Source organism: Telmatherina bonti, assembly GCF_933228915.1.
Source record: "Telmatherina bonti genome assembly, chromosome: 12".
Lineage (NCBI taxonomy): Eukaryota > Metazoa > Chordata > Actinopteri > Atheriniformes > Telmatherinidae > Telmatherina > Telmatherina bonti.
The window spans coordinates 25,703,388-25,721,105 of record NC_136610.1 but is presented as its reverse complement, the minus strand read 5'-3'; the positions used below and the strand labels follow the sequence as shown (position 1 = coordinate 25,721,105).

The 17,718-nt window shown below is 38.6% G+C and overlaps 1 protein-coding gene across 1 annotated transcript in view; it reads right to left on the bottom strand.

Annotated features, from left to right (window-relative positions):
• trpc7b (transient receptor potential cation channel, subfamily C, member 7b) overlaps positions 1–17,718 on the bottom strand; it is a gene marked incomplete at both ends in the record, with an annotated part of 67,174 nt that overhangs the window by 8,355 nt on the left and 41,101 nt on the right. The window contains one exon of the mRNA XM_079249970.1: positions 15,143–15,407. Within this exon, the coding sequence (XP_079106096.1) occupies positions 15,143–15,407 (265 nt within the window). The remainder of the gene's footprint in view (positions 1–15,142; positions 15,408–17,718) is intronic.

Sequence of the window (17,718 nt, the reverse complement as noted above, 5' to 3'; positions counted from 1 at the left end):
CAGCAGGCGGTGAGGCATTTACTGCACGTCTTGACTTGGCCTCACAGGAAGCACCCATAAGATTTACAGTAATCCTGTGTATGTTACATCATGTTGTTGCCAGGGTCTGCATGGTGCTTGTTATCATGGGAAGCATCTGTGCAAAATACACATAGAAAATACCAAACTTAATGTAAAAGTTGTCCCTTTAGGGGAACTATACTCATAAACCTTAAGACAGTCAAGCTTAAAAAATATTCCATATATTTTTCAGTGGGGTTAAATGTTGCATTTATCAGCAGTCAGTGTTTCACCTGTTTTACACAGAAGTCAGAACACAGAACTATCTATCTATCTATCTATCTATCTATCTATCTATCTATCTATCTATCTATCTATCTATCTATCTATCTATCTATCTATCTATCTATCTATCTGTCTGTCTGTCTGTCTGTCTGTCTGTCTGTCTGTCTATCTATCTATCTATCTATCTGTCTATCTATCTATCTATCTATCTATATATCTATCTTTCTATCTATCTATCTATCTGTCTGTCTGTCTGTCTGTCTATCTATCTAGTAGTACTGGCATAAACTCATGTGACTATTTTATGGTTAAGGCAAAATGGTGAAAATTTGATATTGTGGTTGCTTCCTTTGAGCCTTAGTTTGTTGAGCAATGAACCCTGTGGTTTTCCAATCTGATAGCGAACTGGCTGCTGGCTTCTGCAGGTCAAGCTGACTGCTCATAACTACTGCACTCAATCCCTTTTAATAATAATAATAATAATAATAATAATAATAACAACAACAACAACAACAACAACAACAACAACAACAACAACAACAACAACAACAACAACAATAATAATAATAATAATAATAATAATAATAATTATTATTATTATTATTATTATTATTATAGTTCAGTGATGATGTCTTTACCATATTTTATTGTTGCCTGACTGTTTTGATGATCATTCTATTCTATTCTATTCTATTCTATTCTATTCTATTCTATGCATGCAAAACTATAATATGATAAGTTTTTACAAGAAAAAAAAGTATTCACTGTGAGGAATTAATGTCTAATAGTATTTATTCTACTTCTGAACCAACATACAACAACCAGGCACAAATATTAAAATATATTTGGATGCAATTTGAAAGCTTCTTTATAACTATCACCTAAAATTAACACCAAAACAAAGAAAAAACCCCAAAACAAATAAAAAGCAACAATAATAATTAAAAAAAAAAAAAAAAAAAAAAAAAGCATTAAAAACAGCACTAAGAACACGCAGCAGTGGAAACACATTCCAGAGCAGTTGTTAAGCTGCTTTATTCTGTGCTTGGGCACACAGACTTACAGTATCTTCACTTTCTACTTGCATCACAGAAGTCCAGAAGCCTATCATGCAATCAGAAAAGCCTTGCAAGGTGATTTTAGAGGGCACCACATTAAGACCTGTTACTTGGATTCTTGTCTCTTTCAGTAATTTCTCATCACTTATCTGGAGTCCTGTTTCCAAGACTAAAAACACTTTCCAGTTGCCTTGAATATGAAACAAAACAAAAAAAAAAAAAAAAAAAAAAAGGGAGGGGGGGGGGGGGGCAATTTTCTGGTCTTGATTATGTTAGATCCCTGTTATCTTTGAAATCAAATTATTTTTCAAATTAGTCTCCTGGCTCTGTGAAACGCTGGCCTGATTTAGATTTCCATGTTCCTAAAATGTAAATGTAGATAATGATGTAGGGCTCTGTTCCAGCCAACATTAAAGTGCCATTAAACCAGACATTTGCAGGAGCAAAATGCACACACAACCACACGCTAAAAAGCGGCACACTCACCAAACGGCGCGATTATTTATAGTCACTCTTCATCTGTTGGCTTAGGCAGATTGTTAGTTTGATACAAAGCAAATTCCAAAAATGTGACATTTATGTTTTTGGCAGGCCAAGCGCTGCAGCGAACCCATCCGTTCATTTAAAAATCTAAGGGTGAGCTCATCTATATTGAGGGAAGAGATTAAAGTTAAATAGCTTCAACATGCAGTTTTATTTTATTATAAAGCAGTTATAAAATGCATAATGTTCACACTTTGTCGCAATACATTTACAGAGAATGACTGCTGGAAGCGTGGAAACCATTAGCAGAACCACAGAATAGGTTTCAGCCAGTTTAATGCTTCTTTGGCTCAACTGACTGACTCTGCTACAGAATACAGAATATTTGTACCTGAATACTTTAGGACTAGCATCTAACTATGTTTTGGCCAGTCCGCATCTAGACCGTGAATCGCCATCTAATATTTTCTGCATTGTGCCTAATCTAAACAGACGATATTTCCCTGTAGACTTCAGGCCTCATTCAGCTGCTTCAGTCTTCTGGCATGTCATCAATAAACATAGTGATATAATGCCACTATAAGCTGTGTGTGTGTGTGTGTGTTCAGACCATCTAACTGCTTAAAGTGTTTTGTAACTGAAGCTGACTACTTGGGATCGTGAGCTTTTCTCCAAGCTCTTTCCATATTTTTTTCATCTTTTCATATTAAGGTTGATCTTAGTTTAATTTAAAATTTGTCACTTTAAAAAAATATATATTTTATGGTAATTTTAATATGTTGCCTTTGTGCTTATGATACCAAACTCTTAACTTGGCTCATAATGTTCACAAAACCTCTCTGATGGATTTACTGTCATTGCATTCTGAGGATGACCTGTTAGATAAGAACTTTTTTCACCATGTTTTTAGTGCAAGCGCCAAAAGTGGAACTGAGTCCAGGCTTTTTATCTGCCTAACTAAGAAGTGACACAACAGCTTTTAGCTGTCCATGAAACAGCTTTTGGGTTAACCCTTTCAGCCCAAAAGACGCAAACTTGTGACAAGCACCAAGACAGAGAACTTAAACCTGTTACCGCCTTCCACCCCTGGATGGTACGTCATTAATTGGCAAATGGTTTTTATTTACCATCAGCCAAATTTGTGTCGGCATTCAGCAACAAATCAGCACGATCTATACTTTTTTATATACAAAAAGATGGTCTTTCTTTCAGTTCATCCAATATTTTGGTAAACAGATAAATCTACCTGTGGCAATAGGTACGAATATCTGTTCATCCTTCATCCATGCTAAATGCATCATGTGTTTTTTTTTTTTTTTTTTCACTATGATTATATAACAGAATATGAACAGGAGTGTTTATGCAAGTTAAGGTTCTTCTTTCATTCTGAATACTGATGCATGGCCAGTGTTGCTCGGCATCATCATTTGTTTTCCTTCCCTTTATTTAATTTACTGAAATCTACATGAGGGGCCTCTCAAGCAGGAAGTGCAATTACAGAAAATGTAAAATGTATCCCTGGACATCAACAGTGCTGATAATTTCAAATTTACCTAATGCCAGTTAAGGTACTGGTTATATGAGTATTATACAACAACCTGTTCCAGAGATGGATCAGAAGCCTAATGCTCAAGATAATGGAGGGATTTTTTAAAAGAGCCTTGTACAACAGGACACAGTGGCCGACAGCATGCTAGTATTTTTTTATAGTGGCAGTTCCCAAAGGTCTGGATGAATCATAACGTCCTGACAGACTTACACTCACTCAAAGTCAAGTTTTAATCACTTCAGAGAATCATATATTGCTTTCAGTTTTTGCTAATTTCCAGGAGATCGGCCTGTAATAGTAAACCGAGTCCCAACCAAACTCTTTCATAAATCAGACTTAGTTTATGAACCGAAAAGCCGTGATTCATGCCTCAAAGTGTAAGTAATACAATCACTCTCACTCAGTCCTGCGGGACACTGGCAGTAAAAACTGATGCCGATTTTCACTCTGTCTCTACCACAATCATACCACATGCAGCATTGTGTGTGTCTGTGTGTGGGAGCCCGGTGACTCAGCTCGGCTCTGCAGGAGAAGACCAAACCTAATCACCAGCAGGCCCAAATCAACCTCTTCAACCCAGTGACGAGCTCTCATTCTCTTTCTTCATGCTTTATGTCTCCAGCTCCTCTCTGTGCCGCTATCATCTCGGTCTTTTGTTTGCCTGCTCTTTGCTCTATATCCATTTTCTCATTATATTTCCATCGCTTTTACAGCTACCTCCATATTGCTCTCTCTCTCGACTACTCTGTCCATCTCTCATGCCAGCAGCTTTAAGCTTTTTCTGTCACTATTCTTTAGGTTTATATAACATTTTTTTCATTACTTTCACTCCTTAAATTTACCTTGTTTTTGCTCAACCTCCAGGAAGGTCATCATACCTCTCAAATGAAAATGTGTTGTGAATATGACCTTTGCAAATAGCTGTCCCCGGCACACAGCTCCTTATCCATCTGCACTTCACTTGTTAGTAAGATATTAAATTCTTCTCGATCACCGCTCTCCTCTCCTGCAGACAAACGAGTCAGGCAGGCTAATTACGGACAAAATGTATTTAAATTTCAATTTGAGCTGAACTCTCTTTCTGTTGCACAAATTGAGCTGTCACCATGGCAACAACATGGGTGGGGTCTTGCCCACCTCAGTTTTTAATGAATGAATTTAGATCCAGAAATTTGCCTGTGAGTGTTTGTGTATGTGTGTTTGATGGACGATGGAGATATTGAGAGGAAAAACATCATTTTGTCTCTTTGTCTTGGAAGTATACACACACACACACACACACACACACACACACACACACACACACACACACACAGACAGGGACGTAAAATGAGGCTGAAAGAAAGCTGTTGTAACGCATGTGTTTGTGTGGCAAGGCAAGCCACAAGAGGAATCTTATAAAGCAGGGGAAAAAACCCCACAAGACGGGCAATTAAGGGCTTTTTGATGAAAAAAATAAAGCAAGACATCAGCTTGGTTTTAATTTGCTTGCTGTCTGTTTTCCGCCTTCATGTTAGTCAGTATTGTCTCATAGAGAGAGCGTTTGGAAGGTTTTGTTGCGCAGATGAGTTAAGAAATTTGCGTTTATTGTGCTTTTTTTTTTTCCACAAACACTTTTCAGTTACAGCTCAGCTAATGAGGCGTGCTTTTGGTTCCTTCTCTTGTTGAAAGGGTGTAAAAGCAGTTGTGCTGATTCTTATAGCAAAATTCTGAAACTTTAATTAGAAAAAAACAGATCTTACAACAGAGCTTTATTAGGAAAGAGGTTTTTCTTCCTCAGTGTTTGTGTCTCCATATGAATTATTTTTTAATGCAATACTTGATGTTTCTACTCAAAATCCTCCAACAACCTACCTCCTACTTACATTAAGGGGACCAATTTAAATGTTTGTTGGAAGAGTTGAAAGTAAACATATTTAGTTTAGCACTTTGTGCACTTATAATTTTGAATTATAAATTTCATAAATGTTTATAAATGTGCTTGAGAACATATTTTGAAGTCTGAGGTGACTATGAAGTGAAAAGAAAAGACATAACAACTTCCACCATGGACCATGAACAATGAAGCTACCTTTGTATCTAATCTGCTCTGTTGTCACCTGCAAAGAGGGGCACACAATCTTTCCCTCGGACTCAGAGGACTAGTTTTTTTTTTTTTTTTAAAGCAATGCTGAACAAAGGTTGGCAAAAACCTGTTGCTACTCACATTTCCCCAGACTGTTTTACCAGTCTGCACCAGTTTAATGCAGGGATGTGTTGAAAAGAGGCCTCACTGCTGTACCTGCTGACTGTGGCAAAGGACAATGCAAGGCTTTTTGAGAAATGATTTTGCCACTAGATTCTGAGTGAGCTTAGCACGGGTTAATGCACAGCTTTATTAATGAAATTGATCTTTAAAAACTTTTATATCTACTGCTATTTGCAGGTTCAGTATTTTTGGAATGTTACACTGCTAATTATATTCCTGCCCTTTAAAAATATATAATTTAGTATAGGTTGGCTCCAGTGTGTGCAGTGTGCTGATGCCAGTGTGCTTCTATGTTAAGCTCTTATAGTACAAACAAATGACCATGTACATTGTGTATAATGCCTCTCATGGTATGGTCTCACATTTGTCATAATTATTGCTTTGTGACATAACCACAAAGTTCAAGGTTGAGACACTCATAAAACACAACAGCATGAAAAACTGCCAGGAAAGTCAGCTGAACTGGATTAGGTCGGTCTGCAGCATATGAGAAGAATGACATTTCCTGCAGAAGTGACTGAAATGGCAAAATAATTCAATAGTCGTAGCATAGTGGCGCAGTTTTAAGGAAGATCTGGCATTATCTTTAATCATGTTTGCATCAGGTTGTTCACAGAAACTGTGTTTAATTAACTCACACTTACTGAAAGCACACACCATGTGTGCGGTAAATTGTAAGAAACACTAATGTGTCAGTTCTGAGCTGTGCCAAAAAAGAGCCACTCCCTACGGAGGAGCAGGATGAAATCCTTAAAACAAACCTCTTCAAACAGCTGTTTGGAACTAGGTTACTTTAACATGGTGGAGAAGGGATGTATATTGTATCCCTCAGGTATTCTAAGCAAAGCATGACATTCTCTGTGATAAATAACCAATGGACTAATCAATTTTGTAATCTGTGTGCTAATTAGCTTCAATATCACCAGTGCAAAACATGTGCAGAAAATCAGCACAAACAAACATATTTTTGCATCATAATACATGCAGGTTCCTGTGGCAACATACGGCATTATGTTGCAGTAGTACACAGGTTAATTTGAAGACATCTGCAACATTCAGCACCATTTAAAAGGTTAACGATGTATTAGGTCCTCTGACAGTGTAAATTACTCCAAGGAAAACATTTTCAGAAAAGTTTCTGAGCCAAAGTGGGGCTTTTCATACTGGAATTTTTTTTAAAAAAAACACTAAACACCATCTCTTGGAGCAGATGTGCCAAACTTATCAAAAAACAGGGTTGAAAGACTCAGTAATCTAGCTTCATCAGCTCTAACTGCATCACTAACCTGTTAATGTAACTTTGCAATGCACTCATTCATCTAATCTTTGACCAACATGTCCTTTTAGGCATCTCTAAATTGCACATGGTTCAGATTTTTGGATTGTAAAAACTGTTTTGACTCAAAGCAGCTTTCATCGTAGTTATATCACCAGATATTGAGACTTTATCAGCCCGATGTAAATCTAAGAGCTCCTTTTCTAAAAATATGACCAAACTTGTCACCTTGATAAGCTGATGTGTAGACTAGAACACACATCTAAGAGTTTTTGTTCTTAATAAAAACAACTATATCTACTGTCAGCAATGCAAGTCTAATGATTTTTAATACTTTGACACATTTGCATAAGGATGCTCTTCTGTACAGTTAATCTTGGTTAAAGTTTCTGCAAAAAGAGAAAGATGTTCCTGTCAGTCACTTTTATCTTCAAACAAATTTCAGTGATGTAAGTTTTGTCTTACTGAATGGTGATTCGGTATGTTGGTTTAGTTCCTTAGTTCTATCCAGCATAAAAACTGGCAAAGTACTGAAGTGCAAAGTGACACAGCAGCAGATGCAAATGCACTTGGATTTTTTATGTTTGCATCCTTTGCTTCAGTGAGTTGGGAGTTTTTAGAGCCAAACTCAATTTTAAAAAAAGAAAAATCCCAAAACTGATTCACTGAACAATGACCAAAAACAAAATGTTGAGCTTTTGAACATGGATTGTACATGAACAACACATGTTCGGGTCTGTGGATTCCCTGGCCCACCCTGAACAGACAAACACCCATAGAACTGTATCACTCTTGCACTGAGTATATGTGTGTGTGCATATGTATAAAAATGTAATTACTTACAGATTTCGCAATAATTGCATTTTATTTGCAAAACAATCTTTGCCCACAAAATCAAATTTTATTTTTATTTTTATTTGAATTGTAGTGGAGAACTGAATCAAATAAATATAGTGTGGTAGGGATAGTATTGTCATTACAGCTTCTAACTCAATGAATAACACCCAGAAAAGGACATCATGGTATATGTTAAATACACTAACAGCTAACATTGGAGTTTCTCTCAGATGAATGACCCCATGGCTTTGTTGAAGTCTGTGCTCTCCGAGTGCTCCTAGTTAGATTTCCTCACGCTTTCTGTTATGACTTCCTTAAGTTCAGGTTGGAGTTCTCTGTTTTATGAGTAATTTTTTTTCTTGTCGTCTGTTTTCCTTTGATTTGAAAATTTCATATTCTGTTTTCGTTACAACAGTGGTAAATATTAATGTTACGCCTGGTCCTTGGGTACTGACTGCCTCGTTTGTAAGAATTAATTATCTTTCAGGATGTGTACTGCAGGTGTTCTGGTTTTCAATGCCAAATTTTGTTGTTGCCACCTGTGTCTACCAGTGATTTATTTAGCTTCCTCCTTTTTTTTTTTTTTTTTTTTTTAAATCAGGTCTTTTTGATTTCCTGGCACTGGAGTGCTTTTTTGTTTAGTTAGAAAATAAAGTCCTTTTGGTTATGGCATCTGCTTGACCCCTCCCTATGAACTCTGCGTATGAGTTCTCCTTCAACCTCTTCGCAGACATGACAGACTGCATTTATGTATGAGGAAAAACAACTAAATTGACTGTCTAGAAATGCTACTATTCATTGAGTTCACAAATAAAACTAAATGCATATGTGTCATAAATAAAGTTATGAGCAGTTAACATCGTTTTGAAAGGCTCTCATGCTTTTAAATCAAAGTCTATGTTGGATTAATTTATTAATTCAAACTTTCTAACTATAAGAACTAGTAACACTTTTACCACTAGTTTTCACAAACTGTTTATTCAACAACATCAGAAACTCTGTAAATTGAAGGTTTTGCTACCAAATTATCCCGCTAACATTAGCATAACCGAGCTAGCTACAGATGCTACTGACAGCAGAGATTCACCTGGCATAATGAAAAGTTACAGACTATAAATGACATGAAATTTGCCAAAATTAACAGAGCAAAGAAAAATATATTGAATCACAGTCTTTTCCATATATAGTTTAATTTCTCTGCCATGTAGCTTCTTTGCAGTTGCACCTCAATGGCTCTAGCATTTTCTGCTATCCCCGCTCTTAAAACCTAACAACCCACACATTCTTGGCATTAGCAATGTTATAGGAAGAAACTAATGAGAAAGGATCCTAGCTGAGCTTTATTTTAATGAAAGTCAGTGATAGTATCAGCAAACGTTTCTTTTTTTAATTTCCTGACATAAATTATATTAATTCCACTGTCTTTCGCTTCATAATTTTCTTCTGGTCATTTTTGCCACCCAGTGGAGCCCATGAGGCCCTCACACCTAATTAAAGGAGACATAAATTTCATTTAAAAGATTTTAGATCAAATTATGGCCTCAGCACTCTTTAAGAAGGATTCTGTCTTATCAAGCATGCAGGACATCAAATGCTTGACACCATTTGTCATAATAATTGTAAAAGCTACAGAAAAATCAATATTGGCACAAACGGTAAAACTACTAGTCTGTTCAGTGACATTTAAAATCCTGTTTAGGTCCCCCCACATGAATAATTCCTTTTTTCTGTCACTTCTCTGCATCACCTCTTGCTGTCTTTCTCCCCCTTAATTATAATAGTCTCCCCTCCTGATTTTGACAGTCAGATGTGCTTGAATAGCAGAGGCCGAACATGACACCTCTGTCTTCCCTTCAGAGCTAATAGATTCTCTCCTTTGTTCACACTTTCAATTCTCTCGCCCACCTCTTATCCACCTTTCAGACCCTGTCTCTTTCACGAGGATCCCCGTCTCCCCTACAGGTTACATTTCTGTCCACCACCCTGGAATCTTTTTCACACTAGGTTTTTCTTTCCCCCCTCTCTTGCAACACAGACTTTCAGTATTCACCTAGTCACATCCCTTCCTACATCTTAATCTTTATATTTTTATGCACCATCTCTTAAGCTGCCATAAACCACTCTTTGGCCTGATTTTCATCACAACCACTCTTAAGCTGCCATAAACCACTCTTTGGCCTGATTTTCATCACAGCCGTTGTCAGCTATTACCCTGCATGAAAACTTTACTTCAGTCATAAATGTCTCTGATGTTGTCTGCATTTTCTGGCTCTTATTGTGTCTTTTTATTCACTTGTGGGAGAGATTCTTGCCCAGCTGCCATGTAAACAACATATATATATACACTCCACTAAGATGGATCTAAATGGGAGAATGTGGCATGTAAAAGGTTAAATGAACAAATAAGTGCCAAGAATAGTTAAAAAAAAATGCATGCATGGCACTTGGATTCTGATTTCTTCCCACCTTTTCAAATGGTTCTGCTTAAATCTGAGCTAATCCTGAGAGGATGTGTGTCTGTCTGTTGCTCATTCTGCATGACCTTCTCCCATCCTCTCCCATTCTCTCTCCCCTCTTCTTCCTCCTTTGTCTATGCATTCTGGCAGGTCTCCCGCATTTTGCCTGAACAAAGAGGCAAGCCAAAAACACCCTCCTCTGCATCACTCCCTCTGGTTCTCTTCTCACCCTTCGTGCCATCCTTCCTGCCTCCTCTTCATGCTTTCCTTAATCTCCTGACTTTATTGCACCTGATGAATCTGCAGTACCTTTTTCTTTCTTTTTTCTTCTGTTTTTAATTTGCCGTTAATATAATCAAAAATGTACATTCACTTTAAGAACCCTCATCCTCTACTCTGCCCCAAAGCGCACACAGCTTCAACTTCCACCCACTTCCATTTATATCCCTACTTTTTTTTTTTCTGCTTCCTCAACATTTCCTCTGTCTGTGGAGTATTGTCATGCACAGCTGACTGGAACATAGAAACAGTCCAGTGCTCCACTACTACTGTCCATATCAGATAACCGTGGGTGTGTGAACGAATTCAGTCTTAATATGAATGTCTTTTTCACCCATATAAGCACCTGCTTCAGTATTTACAAACACAAACAGAGAGGAACCGAAAAGGCGGGCGCATGACTGCTTAAGTTAAATTTGCACACGTGAGAAGGCAACAACGTGGGCACTTAAGAAGAGCATCTGGTGTCTGTTTTTAACTATCTGAGTCAGAAGTGTGTTCATGCCACTATGGTTTGGGTGTGTGTGTTTGTGCGTGTGGCTCATTCTACATTAAATGCTATCAGGCTGTGCTCTCACATGTGCAAATTTTTTCAGTTGTGAATGATTATGCATGTTAGTGTGTCTGCGTAAAATCCTCGGCTTCACTCCTCTCTCATAATCTGTCCTCCTTCCCTTCAATTCCTCCCCTTCGTCACCCAGTCTGAGTGGTCCCTCCTGGGTTGTCATTACCTCCTCCACCGGGCTCCCTCTTCATGGAATCACAGCTATCAGGCCAGTCTTTTCTTCTTCCCTCCATCAGACAAGCCCTGTAAGACACCTAACGTCACACAGCCCCCATACAGGGAACTGAGCATAGTCATATTCTCTACAGGGTCACTAGGAGCAAAAGAGATGGACAGCTTGCTGCACAACACTGGCACAACTATCAGCAGTCACAGCAAACTGGGCTCTTTCAGGGAGTAGCGTGTAAAACAAACACAAACGAGACAAAATAATCACAGCGCACATTCTGCAACCTCCAAGAGGAAACAACAGGCCTGATTGAATTTACACAACAAAAAATTAGTCACAGCACAAATAAAAATGTCTCTCTCTGCACCCATAATTTCAGGAGTTCACTCAAAACGGGTGAGAGGTAATGCTAGAGTGACCCCTGGTGGTGAAAGTCTTAACTACAGCACTAAAAACACGGCTCTCGAAAGCAGATGGTGCAGCTTAAGAAGTGTCAGACGCCAGGTTGAAGGAAGAAATAACTGTCCCCCTCCTTACGCCCTGATGAGACATGCTCATGCTGATTTATTTTAAAATCAGCCTTTGCCATTGGTTTCTAAAGCAGGGAGGGGACTGCTTCATGCCACTGCAGTGGGGACAACTGTGATGGCTAGTAATGATAAGGCACTTCCATCTGTGGAGCCATGGGTGTTTTCTGTGCTTGTTCCTTGCTTTGGGAGAAGTCTTTATTATGTTGGACTATTGGGCTGTGACCACGATTTCTCTGACAGTCGATTTCAACTCCATTAAACCCTGTTTCTGCCTGTCTATCTGTGCTCCTGACATATAACTGTCTGTTCTGTCTGTCTGCTCCTCATGTTGCTCGGGTATTTGGCTCCATGTGGGAAACCAAGCATGACTTGCGACCACCCAGCGCAGAGGCTCAGCAAAGCAGATACTGTAGATGCAGAACATTGCGTTGGATAAGTCAGCTTGGACTAATGGAAGTCTAATCACACACACACAGAAAGTTGCAAATTAATTAACACAGAATAAACACAATAAATCAATTAACACACACAAAATTGGAAAGTAGGACCAGGGTAAACATATATACTGCGTAAAAGTCTTGATCCACCCTTCATTTTTGTGTATTTTGTAGGACTTTCTTGTTATTTTTTAAGTGGCTTTGAGCAATATTTATCCAGATTTCTTATGATTTTTCAATGTTTATCTTTGGACAGTACCGCTCTTTCGCTTATTATTAGACTAGCTTTTAGTGTGCAAAGTCCAATGCTTGGTATGTACGTGTGATTGGTGCACGCAGAGCGAAGGCAACAGATGAGGAAGAAGGCCAGAGAGATACAGTATGGAGAAGCCAGGCTATGGAGGGACTTGTAGGTACAGAGAAGACACTTAAATAGTTGAATACGGCATTGAACGGGGGGTGGGGGGGGGGCAGTGGAGCTGTTGTAGGATGGGGATGATATGTTGTCTTGAGGAGATGCCTTGTGAAAACTTCCCACAATGGGACTCTCAAAGAGTTATTAGCCAAATATTTTGTCTATAGTACAATATGTTGTATAATACTGACAGAAGGACTTGAACTCTGTTATTTATTCTACGGCTCAGTGAGGCTTTATCAGGAATGACCTCCATGCAAGAGTGATTGTTAGGAATCCATTCTTAATGATACAAATGAACTGCACAACAAACAGAACAAAGACAGCCAGCATCTAAAAAAGAGCTTTGAAAAGTGCTTCAAGAAGCCTGGAAAACCACTTACAGAGTTTACAGGAAAGAAAATTCAGATTGTAATGCAAAATCACGATGGTCTTATCAAATATTAACTTTCGAACTTATTAAAACCGCATCTTTTTCCTGTGTTGCTTTCAAATAAGAAAATGAATCATTCTGAAATACCTTTAAGTTGACAGGAACATATGAGAATATTAACATTTAAACAATGCTCATAATAACATAAACAAAAAATATTAGATGTTCTGCTTACGGTTTTTGACCCGGTCTACTTGTTTGATAAGATTTGAGAATGATGAACATGGTGTATAGCAAACGAGAGAATGTAGGTTTCTGCAGTTTAGGTATGCACATGCACAAAGAAAAGGCTTCTATATTAGTTAGAAAGGAAGAAAGGTGGAGAGAAAAGTGTACAACCTCAAGGCAGACAGAAAATGAAGCTGCAAAGTCAGAAAGAATGCAACTGTAAAAGTTGACATAATAAGTAGAAATGATTACTTTGGGTTGATGCTCTAAGTTCCTGTCAAATGTGCTGTTTTTAATCATTTATTGTAAGTTTTTGATGAAATGCAAAGAGCCGTTCAGCAGACATCTCCAAATTAAACCCTCAACTCAAAGGCAGCTCTGACGAGCAAAAACTGATAGAAAAAAAGAGAAAGCAAAGAGAATTGTGCTGCTCAAGTGGAGACCGGTTTTAGAAAGAGATATGAAAACAGTGCAAAAAGTCTGGGCTTTCTTGCATCAAGCGTAAAACATAAAACTGGAAAGGTGCAAAGACAAAAAGACAACAGGATGACAACAAAGCATCATGTAACAGTATGATTACAAACTGAAGAGGGGCATTTTATTGTCAGCCGTTTAATTCAGTGTTAGTGTTTTTCTGAGGAGCTGAGTAATGACATGTGACAAGGAGACACCTCTGAGAGTGTTTTCTCTCCAAGCTGAGTGATGATAAACAGAAAGAGCCTGTCAGCAGCACAAGATTGATGACTTTGGAACAAATATCTGACAACAACGCTGTCACTCTTATTGCGGCTGATATGAAAGGAGGACCAATATGAGACGTGGATAAACTACAATGAAGGAAGATACACTGAAGATAAAACTGCTTTAAAGCAGGTTGATGTTGTAAATGTTTTGTAAATACACTTGTCTCTCTTTATGCTAAAGCTAAGTAATAGTTTTAGATTTATATCTTGCAGGCATTATGTATTAATTTACACTTTTCACAGTTTTAACAGCTTTTATGTTTCACTGTGTGTTACTGTGTGAATGGATTTCTTCAGCAGGTGTATTTAACAGCTCTCAAGGTTGCTGAAAATCTCCTTCTAATTCTAAATACTCAAGTACAAAAAGCTATCTCACTTAATCTGTTGGGCTGACAACTTTAGACACACAAAGACATCCGGGACAGAAAGCTGTCAGTGAGTAGAGGAGATGTTCGCGTGGCAACTAAACTCTTGTGAAAAGACAGATGTCATTGTCTACTCTGTTGTGTAGACAGTTATGTACTTTGTTGTCTACTGTGTTGTGTCTTGTCAATAAAACAAATTGATTTTAAAGTGATACTTTATTTAATGAGTGGAGATGCCTGGTGCCGCAGAGCTTGTTAGTGCAAAGCAAACTAGTCCCACTACTTCCAAAGCATTATTCGCAAATGAGGTTTTTAAGTTCATGTCTGAACACCGTTAAGACTGATAGCTTACAGGAAAAACAAACAGAACTGACAGATGCTTTCTTACACATCTAGTTTTATATTAAACATTTGAAAATGCCCCAGACTGGGGAGGAAAGATGTTGCTGTGAAACACCAAGTAGTGACTTGTTCCCTAATTGGGTTGTTATTAAATTTAGCAATGTTGATATGTGGAAGCTCTTATTAAGGGAACCTTAACCAAGCAGCCTGATTGCCAGCATAAAGCCTAAGGGGAGATTAAAGTTCGATTTCTGCCACTGATGAGCACCATGGATGTAATGAACCGAGAAAACGATCTCATCCAAGAGCTTATGTGACCGTTTCTGTTGTGATGAGGATTTGCAAGATGCTCGGCCTTTATCGACACAGTTCACATCAAATATCATCAAAATAACAGGAAATTTGTTCTGGATTTGTCAAGACGATCAAACTGATTCAGTGTCTGATCTGAGCTACACACACTCCTCCAGCCATAAACCAATCTCATAACTGGGTTAAACTCACGTGGTGAAGGCAGGATTGTACTTGGCTCCCAGGTAGTATGAATAAAGGTTGAACATGCCAATCATGAAGGCCACAAACACCATGATGAAGATGACCATGAACTTGAAGATGTCTTTGACTGTGCGTCCAAGTGAGATCTGCAACGGGCCGAAGCTCTCGTTGGCTGGCAGGATGTAGGCGATTCGGGAGAAACTCAGCACCACAGCGATGGCGTAAAGCCCTTCTGAGATGATCTGAGGGTCGGATGGGCGCCACTTGTTCCTGGCTGGAAGAAGAAGGGGAGAAAATTCAAAATATATTCACCAAAACAACTTTGATTGTTTCTTTTCTGCGCTGCTTTGTATTCACCTGTTTCTGCCTAAAAAAAAAAAAAAAACAACCCAAACAAACCAGTGTGTTCTAAAACATTTTTAGTGTGTGCGTACACACACATTGCTTGTTCTTTAAATTCCTTCAAATTGCAGTATGTAGAGGAAGCACTTAAGATCGCTGTGGTATCTAAATATTTGTAAAAGATGTTGCCTCGGAGCACAATCGCAGCTTTTAAGGGAACATGAGCTTGAGAGGCCTCACAGTAAGAGGGTGGATTAAGTGAGGAGGGAAAAATGAAAGTCAGATTTAAAGTTGGACAGTGGGGAGGAGCAGCAGGAGGAAAGGCAATTAGGATGAGCTGGGGGGACTGCAAAGAGACAGGATAAAGGGAAGTGTGTTCAAGAAGAAGCAGCGAGATGAGAGCAGGGGGTCCATTTCCAAAGAGGTACATGCAGAAGAACTACAAGCAAACAAGTCTTCATTTTACTTTTTTTTGTTACTGTTGAAGAACAAGAAAACAACTTTACTGCAGTGCACTGGCAACCTGTCCAGGATGTACCCTGTCTCTCGCCTGCTAATTGCTGGGATAGGCTCCAGCTTTCCCGTGACCCTGAACCCTGGACTAAGCAGTTTGGAAAATAAGCGAATGAATGAAAACAGCTTTATAACGTGAATGTCTCGTGAAAAAAAAGATCCAACCAGCAGGTGTCGCCACTGATGTAGCTTCTATAGCTGGAGCACTAAGCCTGCAGTCTGCAGCATTTCTTTATATCTGGTAACTAATAACATGCTTCATCTTCACAGCAATAATATCTTGTGAATTTTCATATTTTTTAACAGTAATTGTATTTGAGGTACATATTTCTGCTGAGTAATTTAAGATGTAATTTGCAATCACTTAAACTGGTTTGTGTGTAATAGTACAGTTGCAAGCATTACCATGCGAATGTGAACTGATGATCAAATAGGAGCCTATGTGCACAAATAACTGAAAATCTACAGGTTGCTGAGCAACAAAGATATTTATCTCATTAATACTCGGTCAGCTTATATTCCCCAGTCACAGTTAGCAGCAGAACTTGTCTTGGCTGACTCAGGCAGAAGCGGAAGTCTGAGTTCATCACCTCAACCTCAGCTGCATACTGGGTCTATGTGATCTGATCAAATTTACACATTTTGTGTGCTAATTAGCATTTAACCTGCGTGTGTTTGCAGTAAGACTGGAGTTCTGGAGTCTGGCACTGATCCACCTTTTTTCATACTTATTTGGATAGTATAAAGGCCGACAGTACCGTCCTTTGCAGGGAGACAGATAGAGATACCGCGAGTCTTTTTTTTGCTCATTAACACTACCTACAGGTCCCAGGATGTCATTGTGTCCCAGTGTGCTAGCTCTCCTTCACACTGAGACATTAATACAGCCATATGACTACCTCCACTGACAGCTCAGAGGTGCAAAAATCCTTGCTCTCTCACTCCATAGCTGTACCTTACCAACAGATGGCAAGGTATAACGAAGATGCTTCAGTTCCACATACTCCATTTTCACCTGGCCGACAACCTAATGAAGAATTTCTGTCTACCATGGATGTAACGGTACGCCAAGATCACCTTTGGCATGTACCTTGGTTTCAAGGTCCCGGTTCTGTACTTTTTCAGTTGAGTAAGGGAACAAAACACAAAACTGCTTTAGTGTGTCATGTTTACAGGTACATCTCAGAAAATTTAAATATTGTGACAAAGTTCAATATTTTTTGTCACTTATTTCAGAATGTGAAGCCCATGTATTATAGAGATTCATTACACAGAGTGAAACATTTCAAACATTTATTTTTTGAAATTTTGATGATTGTGGCTCATAGACAATGAAAACCCAAAATGCAGTGTCTCAAAAAATCAGAATATTTATAAGATCAATGAAAAAAACATATTTTAAACAGAAATGTCAGGTTTCTGAAAAGTATATTCTTTTCCATGCACTCAATACTTGGTTTGACTTCCTGTTGCATGAATCACTGCATCAATGCGGCATGGCAATGGAAGTGATCAGCATGTGGCAATGCTCAGGTATAATGGAAGCCCAGGTTCCTTTGATAGCAGCCTTCAGGTCATCTACATAGTTGGGTCTGGTGTCTCTCATCTTCCTCTTGACAATACCCCACAGATTTTCTATGGGGTTCAGATGAGGTGAATTTGTTGGCCAACCAAGCACAGTAACACCAAGCTGATTGAAACCAGCTTTTGGTATCTTTGGCAGTATAGGC